Source organism: Brettanomyces bruxellensis, chromosome 4 (assembly GCF_011074885.1).
Source record: "Brettanomyces bruxellensis chromosome 4, complete sequence".
NCBI classification, from domain to species: Eukaryota; Fungi; Ascomycota; class Pichiomycetes; order Pichiales; family Pichiaceae; genus Brettanomyces; species Brettanomyces bruxellensis.
This window is the reverse complement of record NC_054685.1, coordinates 756,453-771,467: the sequence shown is the minus strand read 5'-3', so window position 1 is coordinate 771,467 and position 15,015 is coordinate 756,453. Positions and strand designations below refer to the sequence as shown.

The window sequence follows — 15,015 nt, the reverse complement described above, 5'->3', positions numbered from 1 at the left end:
CAATTCATAGTTTAGGTACACCCTATTCTTAGCTAAGTACATGTAAAGTTCAATCCTAGTCCTCCAATTTCAGCCCTTGCAAAGCCTTGAGCGTAGAGTCCAGCTCTCCCTTCTCAAAGCACACTATCTTACCCTGGAACTTGTCCTTTCCACCACCTCTAACCAACCCGATGTGCTTTTTCAATTCAGCAACTACAGGATCCACATGCTGCCCAAAGACAATTACTGCACCCGGCATGTGCGTCTCCCCAGTAATAAGGGCAACGGTGCCATGAGCAAGAGGCGTCATTGACTTGAAAATATGAAAGATGTACGAGAGATCGCCGTCCGGTCTGTGGTGAAAAACAAGAGACTTGTTTCTAGATTCTAGGTCTGCAAGCAGCTCTTTGGCTTTCAACTCCGCGATCTCCTTCATTAGACTCGTCTCCCTGGTCTGGAGTCTCTTGTGATCCTTCACAAGATCCCTAACTTTGTCCGGAAGCATCTGCTCCTGGCATGTCATCGATCCAACTAGAGATCTTATAACACTATCTTCACCACGCGTAAAAGACACCACCCTGTCACCACAAACGAAGTTGAGCCTGAAGTTAGTGCCCTTGCCACGGGCCTCATTGAGTAGAACCACAGCCTTGATCTGCGAAGTCGACGAGAGGTGGGTTCCACAGCAAGGATTGGAGTCTATATTTCCAATGTGGACCACACGGAGAACTCCGAGATCCAAGTCGTAGTCTTTTGGCATCTTGGTCTTTTTCACATCTTCCTTGGGTGGGATCTCCACAGAAACTGGGACGCCCTGCGTAATTAAGGCATTTACCTCGTCGCTCACGTCACACAATTCCTGCTCACTGAGTTTTCTTGGAATCTCGATATAGTTGGTGGTCTCACCCATGTTCCAGCTTAAAGTGGGCAAATCCCGCTTGTCTAACACGGCAGAAAGTAAGTGCTGACCCGTATGCTGCTGCATGTGATCGAATCTCCGCTTCCAGTCCACCTGCATCCCCACTTCGGCACCAACTGAAATAGGCTCCGAAGTAATATGAACTGCTTTCAGTCCCTCTCTTTTCACATGTGAAACTGGGATGACGTGCGAGTCGGTATCACATTCATCCTTACACCTCACCGTCAAGAATCCAGTGTCAGAAGGCTGCCCTCCTCCCTCAGGGAAAAGAATAGTGTCCTGAAATTCAACTTTGTACAGTTTCTTTGCGTTTTCGTCTGGCAATGATTTTTCACCCCCAGACTTCCCTTCAACTGACTGTTTTACCTTTTTGAATTTCTTGCCTTTCTTCGCTTTATTCACTGACTCAGAACCCGCAGAAACAACATGCTGTTTACAGGAGATGACAGTAGTTGTAAGTGTCTTCAGATACGAATCCCTTTGGCAGGCAAGTGCACCAACAATGGCACTTCCAATTGATTCGGCAGCCGTCATTTTGCCTTTTAAATAGTGATATCTGGATTATTGAACGGAAATTTGAAACCCTCTACTTGTTGGCTGTTCCTTTTTGCCGGATTGCATTTCTCTGTTCAATCACAGCTGCTGCTAAATTTTAGGCTCTCAATCTGAGACTGGGCTGAAACAGGCATGAAAAACGTACTATCCTTTTCACATATGCCAGCCCCATTCTTGCTTACCTACTCCGAGCTTTTTTTCCTTTCCCTACTTTTTTTTTTTTTTTTTTTTCTTTCATTTTCTTCCGCTTATGATGTTTGCGGCATTTTTTTCTCCTTACCCTAATTCCTTCATTGAAATTTACAGAATGCTCTTATACCTTTTTCCCTCCAATATTATCGAACACTGCTTCAAGCATTCTTAGACCACAAGATACTGCTTCTAAGAGCACAAGGCTCAGCTCCTTTATCATGATAAGACGTGATATGGCAAATCAAGACCAAAGTAACAGGGCTGGAAGGAACTCTGGAGGGCTCTTTTCCAAAATGAGAAGAATCTTTTCAGGCGTTTCAAAGGCTGCTGACGAAACAAGGAAAAACCAACACACAAGGCCAGCTGGAATCCTACAGGCAAACAAATCGATTGTCAGGCCTAACATGTCATTTAACGCCTCTGCACTTAATGCTGCCAGCAATCTATCCACTTTAGATATGTCAAATCTTTCCAACGCGTCCACCACATTTACAAACCGTAACCCGAACGACACCCTCGCAGAGTTTTTCAAGAGAAAGGGCGATCAGCCACTAACGGAAATTGAGGTGGAAGGCGTTATGTCTCTGATCAACAAAACACAACGAGGATCACAGTCGATGTTCCCAAATAGGACTACATTTATATATCCACAAAGCGGGAGAACATCGGCAAACAACTCCACTCTTCTTCACGGATACAATCAGACGGTTATTGGGGCAGAGAACGGAAACAAGACGATTCTCAGGCCTAGCAATTTGAAAGAACCAGTGCGAATTCACACGCCATCATACAAACCAAAAATCCAAACTATTAGACGGCCACATTTACAGAGGATAGTCAGATATGGAAGACCACACAATTCTGGATTATCCACCGGGAAAAGATTTAGGTCACCGCTTGAGGAATACCGAGAGCAACTAAAGGAGAAGAAAGAGCTAGAAAAAAAGATTGCTGAGCGGAAAAAAATTGAGCAGCACAAATTGGAGCAAGAAAAAACAGGTCACAAAAACAAGAAACAGAAGAAGTATAATGGTGGAGTGATAGATCTCACACATATTGGAGAAGAAAGTGACGGCGAGGAGGAAGTTCATACTGAATTGCCGCATAAGGTTGCACCTACTTTGAAGCAAGAAGAGCCTGCCTTTGATATTGATATTGAAATGACAGATGAAACAAAACCAGATCAGAAAGTCAAGCAGCCAATGAGTAAGACTGCTGCGCACTTGTTGTCTATAATAGAAGGAAAGCCAAAAACGGTAAAAAACGAACCTAAAGCAGATGAAAAGGACAAGATCATACCGAAACCAAAAGCATCTCCTGAAAAAGTGATGAAGAAAGCTTCTTTTATAGATTTGTCTAAGGACCAAAGGTTAGAAATACTTGAAAAGAAGGAACAGCCGGCTCCTAAGAAGGAGGAAAAGCAAAAGCAAGCTGTGCTTACGGGTTTTACTATACACAAACCAGCAAAGGTAGCCACGGATATAGAGAAGCCTAAGATATCGATTCCAGAGTTTAAGAAGCCACAGAAGATAAATGGTGTGGACACAGAGGAAGGCAAAAAGTTTGATGGTTTCCACTTTGACTCAAATGGCAGTTTTTCCAAGAAGCTAATAAGTAACCTCAAGCAGGATCTTAAGGAGGCAAAAAAGAGCGCAAACGGGAACGGTGAGGAGAAGAAGAGCTTTTCAAGTGCATCATTTGACTTCAAAGAGCCTGAAAAAGAGCAACCTGTGAGTTTTGCACCTAACAAGCATAATAAGTTTAACTTTGGTGGAATTAAGACTGTGCCGAGTGATTTGAAAGTGCAAGAGAAAATAGACAGTTTTTCTTTTCCAGACGTGAGCTCAAGCAATAGTCATCTTTTGGATGCATTGGAGTCCCAGGAAACATCAGAGTTGCCATCTGTTGGAAAAACCAAAAAGAAATTTGTTAGCAATGTCCATGAGACAATAGATTCGATACCAGAGAAGATTCCAAAACGAAAGGAGGTGGAAGGATTTGTATTCCCAACTGTGAGCAAGGGAAACGCTAGTCTCTTATCACAAATAGACGAGAAGACAGTTCATCTATACGACAGTGAATTCATCTTTTGACTATGAGAGTGTCGAAACGGAAGATGGTTTAGTTGAATTTTATAGATCCAGTGTGAATGACTAATAAACGAGAGTTTGAATGTTATAGATTTAGCAGTACAGTACAACTGTCTACACGGAGGTGATAATAACAGGAAGAAAAAAAACAGCTTTATTCAAGGCTTAAAAAAAAACTAAAAAAAATAATAAAAAGATAATAGAAGAAAAAACAACAAACAACGACTAAAGATAACAGGCAGAGTGGCAGAGACAACATATTGTGTGTCTAATCATAAAATCCCTGATGCTTCCTAGCATGCCATATCACCACTCTGGTTATCGGCCTTTTTTTTATCAGGATTTCCAATGTTTAAGTCCTGGGGGATGTTAAGGCCCTTTTTTAAATACTTGCTATGTATGTAAAGCCAAGTGGCTTCACTTGTATGCGTCTCCGGGATCCTGCTAATAAAGATGGATGGTAGAATCTTTCTTGTTTCGTCTCGTCGCTAACTCAAAGTGCTGCTCCTGCACTTGCACAAGACTCACTTTTCTTCTCTAGGCTTTCCGCTCATGCTGGCTGCTCTCTTTTGTTTTTTCCCAGTGTAAACTGAGCCGCTGCATTGCCGCGTATTTGTTACCTAGAAAACCAATGAAGACACGTTTCCGATTTCTTTTTGAATGTGGCTCCGATCTGCTTTGCTACATGGCTTGACCTGAAACTCTCAATCAAAGCGTTGCGATCTCTCATGGATCGCCAACCTGGTTCTACTTGGTTTATGCTTTGAGGTAGGCATCCAGCTGGCCCCCCGACCGGGAGGCCTGTGGCATACTCGATCCCCAACTTCCATCTGTCGATGATCAATAGGTGCAAGCATCGTTGCCCGTCAGACCCGCCGGTGCTATCCAGCAGACAAATCCGCAGTCGATAGCTAATAGATTTACCTGGGTTGGCTCAATTCAGGATCCAGTGCTGCCCCTCATTGCAGTTCTCCTACGTACGCACACTTTTGGCAAAGCTGCCGTTTCCATACTGCCAGAATGTTTGTGCAGATGCAAGAGGCCTCACCTCTTCTCCTTTTCCTCAAAAGTCCACGTTCTTTTTGATGGGTCCGCAAGACCGGTGTGTGAAAGTCCCCGTTATATAAGTACTATACAGTATATAGGCATACAGCTCCGAAACTGAGCTGTAACTACAGGAAAACTGGAATTGGTGGGGACTTCCAGGCTGGTCAAGCGGAAAAGAGTGAAGGAATAAAAGAACGAAAACAGAAAAAAGTCTAAGAATAAAAGAGACGTGGACAGAGGAATGGAAAAGAGGATATTGACCTCATTGCACCGCCAAAATTCCGGCATCCGGACCCGGCAACAGTGCCTCGGCATGCGCAGCAGAAAGATCAACAACAAGTGCAGACTCTCACCCTTCAATCACCTACCCCAGGCTCATCGTTCACTATCCTGTGAACCGTGCTAGACGCCCATAGCTAGGAATTCGGGACGCGCTCATTCACCCATTTGAACACCCGTTTGGTAAGCTGGCAGAAAGGTACCCACAGACTTCGCTCCGTACGGTCCGACACAGTCTGTGATACCATTTGCTCTCGGCATAAACCTTGCTTCCCCAGGCTGGAAAACCAATCGGTCACCCTCGGCTCTTCAAGAGACCGGTGGGAGTGATGAGTATTTGTCGGCCGACTGGCAAAGCAGGAAAAGAAAAAGGAATACTGATTCGTGGTCTCCTGTCATGCTCCACATTAATGCGTTGGCGCTAGATTGCACCATCTGACTGTTTCGCAGAGCTGTCAAGATTTTGGGAATGTCCAAGAAGACCAGAAGAAAGATTGGATGGACTCGGGGACAAGAAAAACGTCCATCGTAAGGATGCTGCGGAGACCATAGAGTGGTCTCCATACTCATCCATCTGAAAGCGAGTCAGGGGACGCTGCCTAAATGGTCGAAAGGCGAACGTCACCTGAGGCTTTGGAGTTCCTGAAAGGAGGAGAAGAAGGAGGAAAAGAAAAAGAAGAAGAAGGAGAAAGAAAAAGAAGAAGAAGGAGAAAGAAAAAGAAAAAGAAGAAGGGGAAAAAATAGGAGAAAAGGGAGCATCACATCAGCAAGCCAAGCTGTGACTGATCGAAACAACAGTCCAGTAGGTTCAAGAAAGAGCGAATAATCTTTCGAACAGGAGAGAGTGAATGCCTGATTATTTGATGTGAGGCAGGCCAACCGATAAGTGAAGCAACTAGTGAAGATGCCAGCCAAGAGATGGGAGAGCCAAGAATCGGCGAATCCCCGGGTAGACGGCCGAGGCTCTAAGAGAAATGTTGATGGTTGACTGGCTGAGTGAGTGATAGATCGGTTGGATGCGATGCAAAGAAAAAAGAGAAAGAAAAAGAAAAGGAATAAGAAAAGAAATGAAATAAAATAAAACTTCTCAGAAAAATGCTCAGGAACTGGGAGCAGGATCCAATGGATTTGACCTTATAGACAATTAAGGTCGCTGCTTTCGATGTCAAGGGCTCACTTAAGCCGGAGGATCCAGAAGGCTCAACTCCAGTGGCTATGCCTAAGGAAACAAAGAACCTTGACAACAGAAGAAAAAAACGAAAGCAAATCAGGGAAGAACGCATAATATACATATTATTGAATGCGGCCAACCCTAGGATGGTCGTGCGGAAACCGTAGTTTGCGGCCATGCGTTGGTGAGGAAACCCACAAAGGGCATAAGATGGTCAAGTCGTCCTAACTGGCAGCTATAAAAGCTGGTGGCGTACAGTTAAGCTACCGCAGAGATGGACTCAATGCGGGCTGAACACCTTGGAAGACTTACAATTGATCGCTCTCCGTCTAAGGTGCATGAATCTCTGGAGTGGTGAAAGCCTGGCAGAATCCCAAGTGCCTGCTTCATCGAACTATATCTGCTTTACCGCAATTCGACTCCCAGAGTTCTGCTTTTCAAGCTCTTGCGGCGTGTGACAAAGGTAGGGAAAAACATTAAAATTGAAAAAAATGCTGTCACTGAGCTATAACGATCATTAAAATAAGCGGCGAGTCGCGGGGCATACGTGCTTTCTGTGTTATTATGGTCAGACACTAAGCACAACTTCATCCATCATTAATTGCCCGGCACAAGACGGTGTGTGCACAACTCGCCGCTCACATGTGTTGGCTTTTTTTTATTCGCTTGTTTGGTTTTGCTTTGCTTTATTGTGAAGGCTTTGATAAAGAGCAGAGACAAGAACAAGGAAAGAGTTTGTACTTATTTTCTATACATTAATCCAATTTTTAAATGTAAATATTCGATTTCGTTAAGCGCCGAAATATCTTTCTACACGTTCTGAATTCGGATGCCTACTGACAAGGATTCGCTATGCATACCGCGCCTGAAAATTCCCAATTACCTGGCAGTGCTAGAAAACAGGCCGCAATTAAGTTACAGAAGGGGTAATAGGTATAGTACTATTTTGTTTGCAAACATTTAAAGAAGACAAGTTCCTGTATTGTGGTAATGTGTGAACTACAAGAAAAGGTGATTAATTTTTTCTCCAAGTTATCGTTTGCCTGATCTACTTTCTTGAGTGAGTAATTCGACAAGAGTAACAACGAACGCACTTTTTCTTAAATTTTTTTTTCACTTTATTCTTTCAGGTATAAAATTGCACTGCCCTGAAGAAGATCCGGCGTACTCGAAAAATAAAACGAAAGTGGATGTTGAAGATTGGAAGAGTGAAAGTACCGGGGAAACACATCAAGAACATTCTGGACAAGCACAGAAACCGGTGAAAGGAGGAGAATTGTGTGAAAGATGAGTTCTAGGACAATTAGGAAGCTTGAGAATAAAAATATTGAGGACGAGCTTGCTGAGATTAACAGTAGACTGCTTGAAAAGAGCAAAGGCCAAAAGAACGGCAAGAAAAAGGTAAAGCAGAGAGTTGCACGGAACAATTTTGCGGTGTTTTTAGATGAGGAAGAAAAAGAAAAAGAAGAGGAAGGAGTGGATAGTGATACTGAAAAAGGCATCAACAAGATAAACGATAATACGAAAATTAATGAATCTGAGGAGAGAAGTGCAGAAGATGGCAAGGATACAGAGGAAGAAGATGAGAAATTTGTAGATGCAAAGGAGAGAATAAAGGGCAACAAAAAGAAGAATAAGAGAAAGAAAAAGAAGACATCAAAGGCGAAAACAATCGACCAGATCGACGAAGATGAACTTGAAAAGTTGCTATCGCAAGTTGAGCTAGAAGATGTGAAGAGTGGAAGAAGACCGAAAAAGGAGGATGAGAGTGAAAATGTTGTTCTAGAGCCATCGGGCATACTCACATTAGACTGCAGACTATTCACAGCAGCGATGTTTAGGCGGTGCAGACGATTTGTTTCACCAGATAAGAGATATATGGACCCAGACAGAGAGTATCAGGGACTATTCGGCAAGCTTTCGAACGCTGCGATCAAGGACGCCGACTCCACAGCATCTTCATTTGTTACACCCGAAGTTTTGAAGCAGATCAAGCGGATGAGCCGCCGGGTTCGTGGATGGGGAGGCTCGGATCATCGTAGTGTTCCTGGTAGAACACGAAAATTAACACTGACGAAGATTAGAGATGACTGGATTCCTACAAACAGAAAACCTTTGGTGATGGAGGAGATGAAGGAGGGTGAGCTGAAGGCACTTATCAGAAGCAAGCATCCGGATGATTGGGACGACGCAGTGGACTCGCAAATAAAGGCAGATACAGATGCTGGAATCAAGTATTTCCGCATGACCGAAGGCCCACTCTACTCTAGAGCACTAACTACTGAATTTTTCATTTCAATAGCCATAGAGCCAGATCACGAGAGCGTTATACAGCTTTTACAGAAGGCACCATACCATCTAGAGAGTATTTTGCAGGTCGCATCCATACTTCAGAGGCAGGGTGACAAGTCAAACACCAACGGTTTGATTGAAAGAGCACTTTTCATCTTTGACTGGTCCTTGAAGAACACTTTCGACATAGGCAGCGGCTGCTGTCGGTTACCGTTCGAGTTCTACCTCAACAGGCAGATCTACCTCTCTGTTTTCCGCTACATTACCGTGCTCACTAGGAAATCAACACTTTATACAGCCTTCAATTACTGCAAACTGCTCTTTTCGTTCGACCCGGCAAACGATCCATACGGAGTGCGATACTTCATCGATTATTATGCATTTGTCTCAGACGAGTTCCAGTATATAATCGATTTGTTCAACAGCCCGCTAATCCAGTGCTACGAGGAGTGGATCACTCCTTCAATGTGTTACACAGCCTCCTTCTGCCATTGGAAACTTGGACACATAGACGAGGCCAAGGAGCAACTCAGGATGGCAGTAAAGAGGCATCCATACACCGGATATGCCATTCTCTCGAAGCTTTTAGGTGCTTCTTCTCTGTCTTCCTCGTATGAGTGGCCGACTGAGAAAGAGGTGTCAAAAACAGTGGAAATTGCAACTGCCGTTTATACTGTGAGGGTCGGACAGATGCTTGGCGATGTTCAGCTGAAAAACTTTATTACTGAAGAGTTAAAGTTGCTTCTTTTTGCAAAGAATGCCAAAGACATCCTGCAAGATGATGACAAGTATTACCTAAATACATTGAAGGAGATTCCACACAACTTGTTGAGACATGTGATACTCTCAGACGAGACATCTGCAATGGCGAAGATCCCTGAATCTTTCTGGAGTACTCACGAGGTGTATGAGTTTGACATTCTTCCACCAGATCATGGCACCAAGATTTACGACTATCTAGACCAAAATAGGGCTGCTGAAGCTGTCATAAACAGAAGCGCACAAGAGGTGGATAGCCAGCAAATTCAGCAGTTAATCGATCAGGCACACGAGGCACAGCAAACCAGAAATAATCAGCAATGAGGTGAATTTATAGAATTGGTGGAGCAGCACGCAACTGAGCCTACTTCTATATTCATAAATATATACTCCATTTATACACCGGCAAACTCTAATGAATGCTTAATGTGTAGTGCTTGAAATTAGTTGAAAAAGTATGAAAACAGATTGCCTGTAAGCCCAACACCAAGTCACTTTTTTAAACTTTGCTATGCCTTGCACATCATTAAATTGCATTTTCTTCTTTTTCACAGGCTATGATTTGCTAAAATATGAATAATACTCATTTCATATACCGCATGCTTATTACAGCTCGGCATCGTATTATTTGGTTTTATATATACTTTATTTGAACGAAGAAATATTACATATATATATATATACATGCTTAAAGATATATCTAAAACCTCAGACTTGCCCATTAACCAATTTAAAATACATAGAACATAATATACCTGATATAATAAGTGAAAGAAATACGAACATCATATATGAATATGACAATAATAGCGCTCAGTCGGTAAAAATAACAGAGAGGCCCTCCTGGTATGTAGTTGCAAGAAGATTTCCAGCTCTGTCAAACATTTCTCCAGCCATTATTGTACGGTTCTCGCCTGATTTCAGACTTTTCACATTGTAGTTGAACCAGTCCGAGACATCAGTTTCAGTGTTAAAGTAAATTGTGTGATCCAAGGAGACGGAAAACTTGGTCGTAAACATCTCTCTCATGTTAAGCCGCATGTTGGTACTGAGAAAGAAATAATCAGACACATAAGCTAAAGCCACCCATGAAAAGACGTGAGCATCTGCTAGTGGCTCTTTGGTTTTAACCCAATAACGAAGAGTTCGCTCACTAGGAATTATGCTCTTTTCGGATTCAGACACCTTATTTAGGTCAAACATGTCCAAAGGTAATTTCCATACACAAGGCTCCCTCGAATAGCTTGCAGTAACTGCTGCCAAAGCATCCTTTAGGTATCCTAGATGCTTATGCTTGTATGCGACCTTAGACCATGCGGAAAATGCTTCTTTTTGAGAGAACATCTTTTCTGGTGGATCAATATCTTTACCCACAACAGGGCCTTTTTTGTGATGGCTCAATTGGCCATTCAACTTTGATGCAGAACCACTCAGCTCGTACGCCTGCAAAGAACAAGTAGCCCTAAATATGAGCTTGTCATTTTGAAAAAGATCCACTGAAAGCGTCCTGTAGTTTTTTCCATCTTTGAGACTTGCCACTTTGTAGAATAACTGTGGCTGGGGCTGTGCAGCATAGAGAAAGTGGCAGTGTATAGAGATAGGCTTCCATTTCTTCTCAACTGTATTTGAGAACAGAAGAGCAGCCAATATAGCTTGGGAGGCCATTGTTCCTCCAAATAATCCACGCCCTCTGTATGGAATAAAGAGCTCTGAGCAGTTGACAAAAGTATGCTTATCGATGCGTTTCAAAGCGAGCAACTTTTCAAGAGATGAGACATCATCAAAACTTCCAAAATAAGGAGATCCTTTGAACGGAAGTGTCTCATCATCCGATGAAATCGACGTTCTGGATGAATCAGAGTAAGTCTTTTCAACAAGAAACTCATCATCAGTGGTAGTGGCTGATGAAGCGCTCATCTTTCTGGTATCACTGTTCTGGCACTGAAGAATGCCATTTTTAGAAGACTCCAAATGGTTTGCATTAAGAGAAATAGGAATATATTGTGAAGCCTTTGTGGAAAAGGGGGCTGCCGTCAGCAAGGATACTTGAGGAGCATCTTTGGTAGAAGAAGTGGTTGAACAAAGAGAAGAAGATGATCTAGATGAATTGAGAGAAAGACTGGATGTGGTAATGGGAGAGTTGAATAAGTTAGATGATTGATCAATAAAAGGGTGGGATTTTGCCATTAGGGTGGAAATCGCACGATAAAAGGGTAGAGAGCAAGCCGATGCACTCAATTGCGGCCCTAATTGCCCGCTGATATCAGAAAGGCAAATCATGCTCCTTTTATAAGTGGATCGAAAAAGTACGGCAGTGCAGAGATGCCACATGCAGTGTGATTAATTAATTAGGATGGATAAGCTGGGTGACAGGGAAATTGTGGGGGAGGAAATGGCTTTATTCCGTAATCTCAGGGAATCATGCAGAAAAGAGTTGCGGAGTTAAGCGGTCAACAACAAACAAACAAACGAAAAAAAAAAAAATTGGGAAAAAGCATGCCTGAATCAGGGAGAAAGTGAGAGAGCAAAAGAGGAGGAAATTGGATATCTGCTATTATCATTATTATTGTTTTTTTCTCCCCAGGATAACAAAATCGAGTGATGGATTTGCATGTTTTTCGTTATCCGGAATTCGGGCCTTGAGCCCATCCATATTTTTTTCCGTTTGCACGATCTTATCTCTACATTCTAGATTGTTCGACATCGATCACAATCGCACGATCGGCTTTAAACGGTATAATATATTTACCTTAGCATTTGAGCAAGCTTCCCAAGCTGGCGATGTGAATAGGAAGATATTAGGGCCACAAATGATTACAGATTATCATATGGGTGATTTTGATTATAGCGATGCAGATATAAGTGGCCATAAATCTAGTAGCACTAATGGCCAAGATCGCGGAATCGGATAAAGACAGAGATTCCTTATCCATTTCTTTTTGTGTACGGATGTATATATATTTTTAAAGCAGAGAAAGAATGAGCAATGACAAGCTACATTGAGCCCCTTGAAGTGTTAGCACAAGCAAGAAACAAACGAGAATAAGAGAAAAGTAGTAGAAACGAAAGCTACAGAGAACAGACTCTCGACGCAAGATTCGATATTAATTGAATATTTCTTACCGAAAGCTATACATGCTGAAAGAAATAATGCAGATAATTAAATGCTAGAGGGAAAATGATAATTGAAAAAAAGAAGAAACCGTCTAAAAGTCAGATAGACAGTCACAGTCCAGCGAAGAAGCTGAGCATATGCAGAAACCGGATGCAACAAAGTCAGGGTCCCCACTGCCGTATCCTAAGTGGAAACCTAACCACCTCGCCTGATCCAATAAAGCAGGAAGAAGCGTAAATGTAAAATCCCTGGAGAAGGAACGAGATCACTCTTCAGAGAGCTTACAAAAGAAGGGCAGCAACAAAGAGAGCACCACCTGCGAGGAAGCCGGCCGATTTTTCGACTGGAGCAGCGTTAGAGAAGGTTGAGACCTCTGGAGCTGCAGAAGAAGTGGAAGAAGTTTCGACAGGTGCAACCGAACCGGATGAAGTGGTAGAAACTGGAGCAGCAGATGTGATGGTTGAAGTCTCACACTTGCTCTCGTGGCATGTGACAGTGACGAGAGTGGTGATGGCAGACTCAGCCTGAGAAGTCTCGACTGCAGCTTCGGATGAAGACTTGCTGGTTTCAGCAGGAGCGCTTGATGAAGCCTCAGTAGTTTCAGCAGGAGCACTCGAGGAAGATTCGGTGGTCTCGGCAGGAGCACTAGTTGAAGTCTCGGCGGTCAATGGGCAGTAAGTGGTGTAGACAGTTTCGGTGCCACCAATAGTAGTGGTGTATGAAGTGAGGCCGGTGGTAACTGTGGATGACTCGCACTTGCTCTCGTGGCAGGTGACAGTGACAACAGTAGTGATGGCAGACTCAGCTGGAGCAGTAGTATCAGCAGCGGCAGCAGATTTTGACGAAGAGGTGACCTCTGGAGCAACACTAGAAGGAACTGCACTAGAAGGAGAAGCACTAGAAGATGCTTCGGTAGACTCAGCTGCAGTCAATGGGCAGTAAGTCGTGTAGATGGTCTCGGTACCACCAACAGTGGTGGTGTATGAGGTAAGTCCCGTGGTAACGGTGGAAGACTCGCAGGTCTGCTCGTGACACGTGACCGTGACCAAAGTAGTAACTGCCTGCTCAGAAACTGGTGCAGAGGTGGTGGCTGCGGCAGATTCAGCAGCCTCAGCAGCCTCAGCAGCAGTCAAAGGACAGTAGGTAGTGTAGATGGTCTCAGTGCCACCGACGTTTGTGGTAGCAGTGGTAAGACCAGTGGTAACAGCAGTCTCAGAACACTTGTTATCAGCACAAGAAGTGATAGTGACCACAGTAGTGGCGATATCCTCGGCTGAAGAGGCGGTAGAGTTGGTGTACTGAGAGAATGCGGCAGCAGAGGCAACAGAGGCCAAAACTGGGGCAGAAAGAATTGCAGATGCGAACTTCATTGTGAATGTACTAGTAGTTCAAATAGCGATGTCTGTCTATTAAGCGTGAACACTGTTGATCTAAGCGATTACGATACCTGAGCAGAAGAAAAAGTTTACAATACAGCTACTTAGTTTCTGATGTGGGAGTGGATATCGGCACCTTTAAATATCGGTGCTAAAGTGAAACAACCTGTTGGATCGGCGAAAAGTTCAACTGTATCATTTCCAAATGATATCATAGAACCAGCCAGAAATTTCCCGATTCGGGAAAAAAAATCATGCAGATCAATGGTCAGAGTTCCGTTGGGGAGAGAAACAGAGGTGGGCGCACTGCCAATGAATAAAAACTTCTCAAACCACGGTTTCTCGTGTGCTATAATTAGACGCCTCATGGGACATATTATTAGAATAATGATAGATCATTGGTACACATGGTTGAGTATGCTTATTCCTCGAGGTGGCTGGCATTCAGTGCTTCCAAAAAAAGAATAATGATAAAAAAAAAAAAAATGCGCGCTCGCTAAGAAATTGAAATAGTAGGAAGGAACTTTTGCAAAAAAAAAATATATCGGCGTTCTATTTCTGTTCTAAATTTTTTTTCCCCTTTGTCTACAGGGGTCAACGAAGTGAAAGAAAAACTTTAAATTACCATTAAAATCACTACTATGAATAGCATTAATAGGGTTTCTTCTCATAATTCTGTCCTCCAAAAGCGTTTCTCTATAATTTTGCTAGCGCACGCACACGATTTGCTCAACTTGGCAAGTAATTGGTACGATGGACTCTCAATTTGGAGTATATGGCATTTTTTACCGTTACATCATAATAATACCCCATTCCTTTCGAGGGAAACTGGTGGCCGGCGGTAGCTTTCTCGGTCAGTCTGGTTATGCCACTACCCTCCCTAAAATGCACATATGACACAAAAATGGCCGGCTTAAGGCAGTGTAAACTTTTGGCTGGCCTGTCGGGCAAGTTCAAAATTTAAGAGTAGCATAAAGAAGGACAACCAGTAAACATTGGTATTGCGAACTCCCGTGGTCTGGTTTGCAATCTCAACATTGTACGTTTGACTGATCCTATTGTAAATTCTCGCATGCCTTCCGTGGTATTTTTTATGCGTTATTCTTCCCTCTGTTAGCTGACAATACTTTTTTTTTTACCCGAAGCTCGCAGATAGAATTACCGTTTCGCGAATGAGGAATTTTTCTCAGCTCGCCTCCTTTAGAGAAGAATCTCCTACATTTTTTCCCCAACTGTTACGA

The 15,015-nt window shown here is 43.2% G+C and overlaps 5 protein-coding genes across 5 annotated transcripts; 2 read left to right on the top strand and 3 right to left on the bottom strand.

Annotated features, from left to right (window-relative positions):
- Positions 1-55: 55 nt before the first annotated feature.
- Positions 56-1,432, bottom strand: BRETT_001881 (uncharacterized protein; the record flags this gene model as incomplete). Its single annotated transcript, XM_041280420.1, has 1 exon — positions 56-1,432. One exon carries the CDS (start codon positions 1,430-1,432, stop codon positions 56-58), a length of 1,377 nt encoding a protein of 458 aa, XP_041135303.1.
- Positions 1,433-1,863: 431 nt separating this feature from the next.
- Positions 1,864-3,738, top strand: BRETT_001880 (uncharacterized protein; the record flags this gene model as incomplete). Its single annotated transcript, XM_041280419.1, has 1 exon — positions 1,864-3,738. The coding sequence occupies one exon, from the start codon at positions 1,864-1,866 to the stop codon at positions 3,736-3,738; it is 1,875 nt and encodes a 624-aa protein (XP_041135302.1).
- Positions 3,739-7,519: 3,781 nt separating this feature from the next.
- BRETT_001879 (uncharacterized protein) lies at positions 7,520-9,607 on the top strand (the record flags this gene model as incomplete). Its single annotated transcript, XM_041280418.1, has 1 exon — positions 7,520-9,607. One exon carries the CDS (start codon positions 7,520-7,522, stop codon positions 9,605-9,607), a length of 2,088 nt encoding a protein of 695 aa, XP_041135301.1.
- A 489-nt stretch (positions 9,608-10,096) lies between these two features.
- On the bottom strand, positions 10,097-11,563 carry BRETT_001878 (uncharacterized protein; the record flags this gene model as incomplete). Its single annotated transcript, XM_041280417.1, has 1 exon — positions 10,097-11,563. One exon carries the CDS (start codon positions 11,561-11,563, stop codon positions 10,097-10,099), a length of 1,467 nt encoding a protein of 488 aa, XP_041135300.1.
- Positions 11,564-12,679: 1,116 nt separating this feature from the next.
- BRETT_001877 (uncharacterized protein) lies at positions 12,680-13,768 on the bottom strand (the record flags this gene model as incomplete). Its single annotated transcript, XM_041280416.1, has 1 exon — positions 12,680-13,768. The coding sequence occupies one exon, from the start codon at positions 13,766-13,768 to the stop codon at positions 12,680-12,682; it is 1,089 nt and encodes a 362-aa protein (XP_041135299.1).
- Between the last annotated feature and the right edge of the window lie 1,247 nt (positions 13,769-15,015).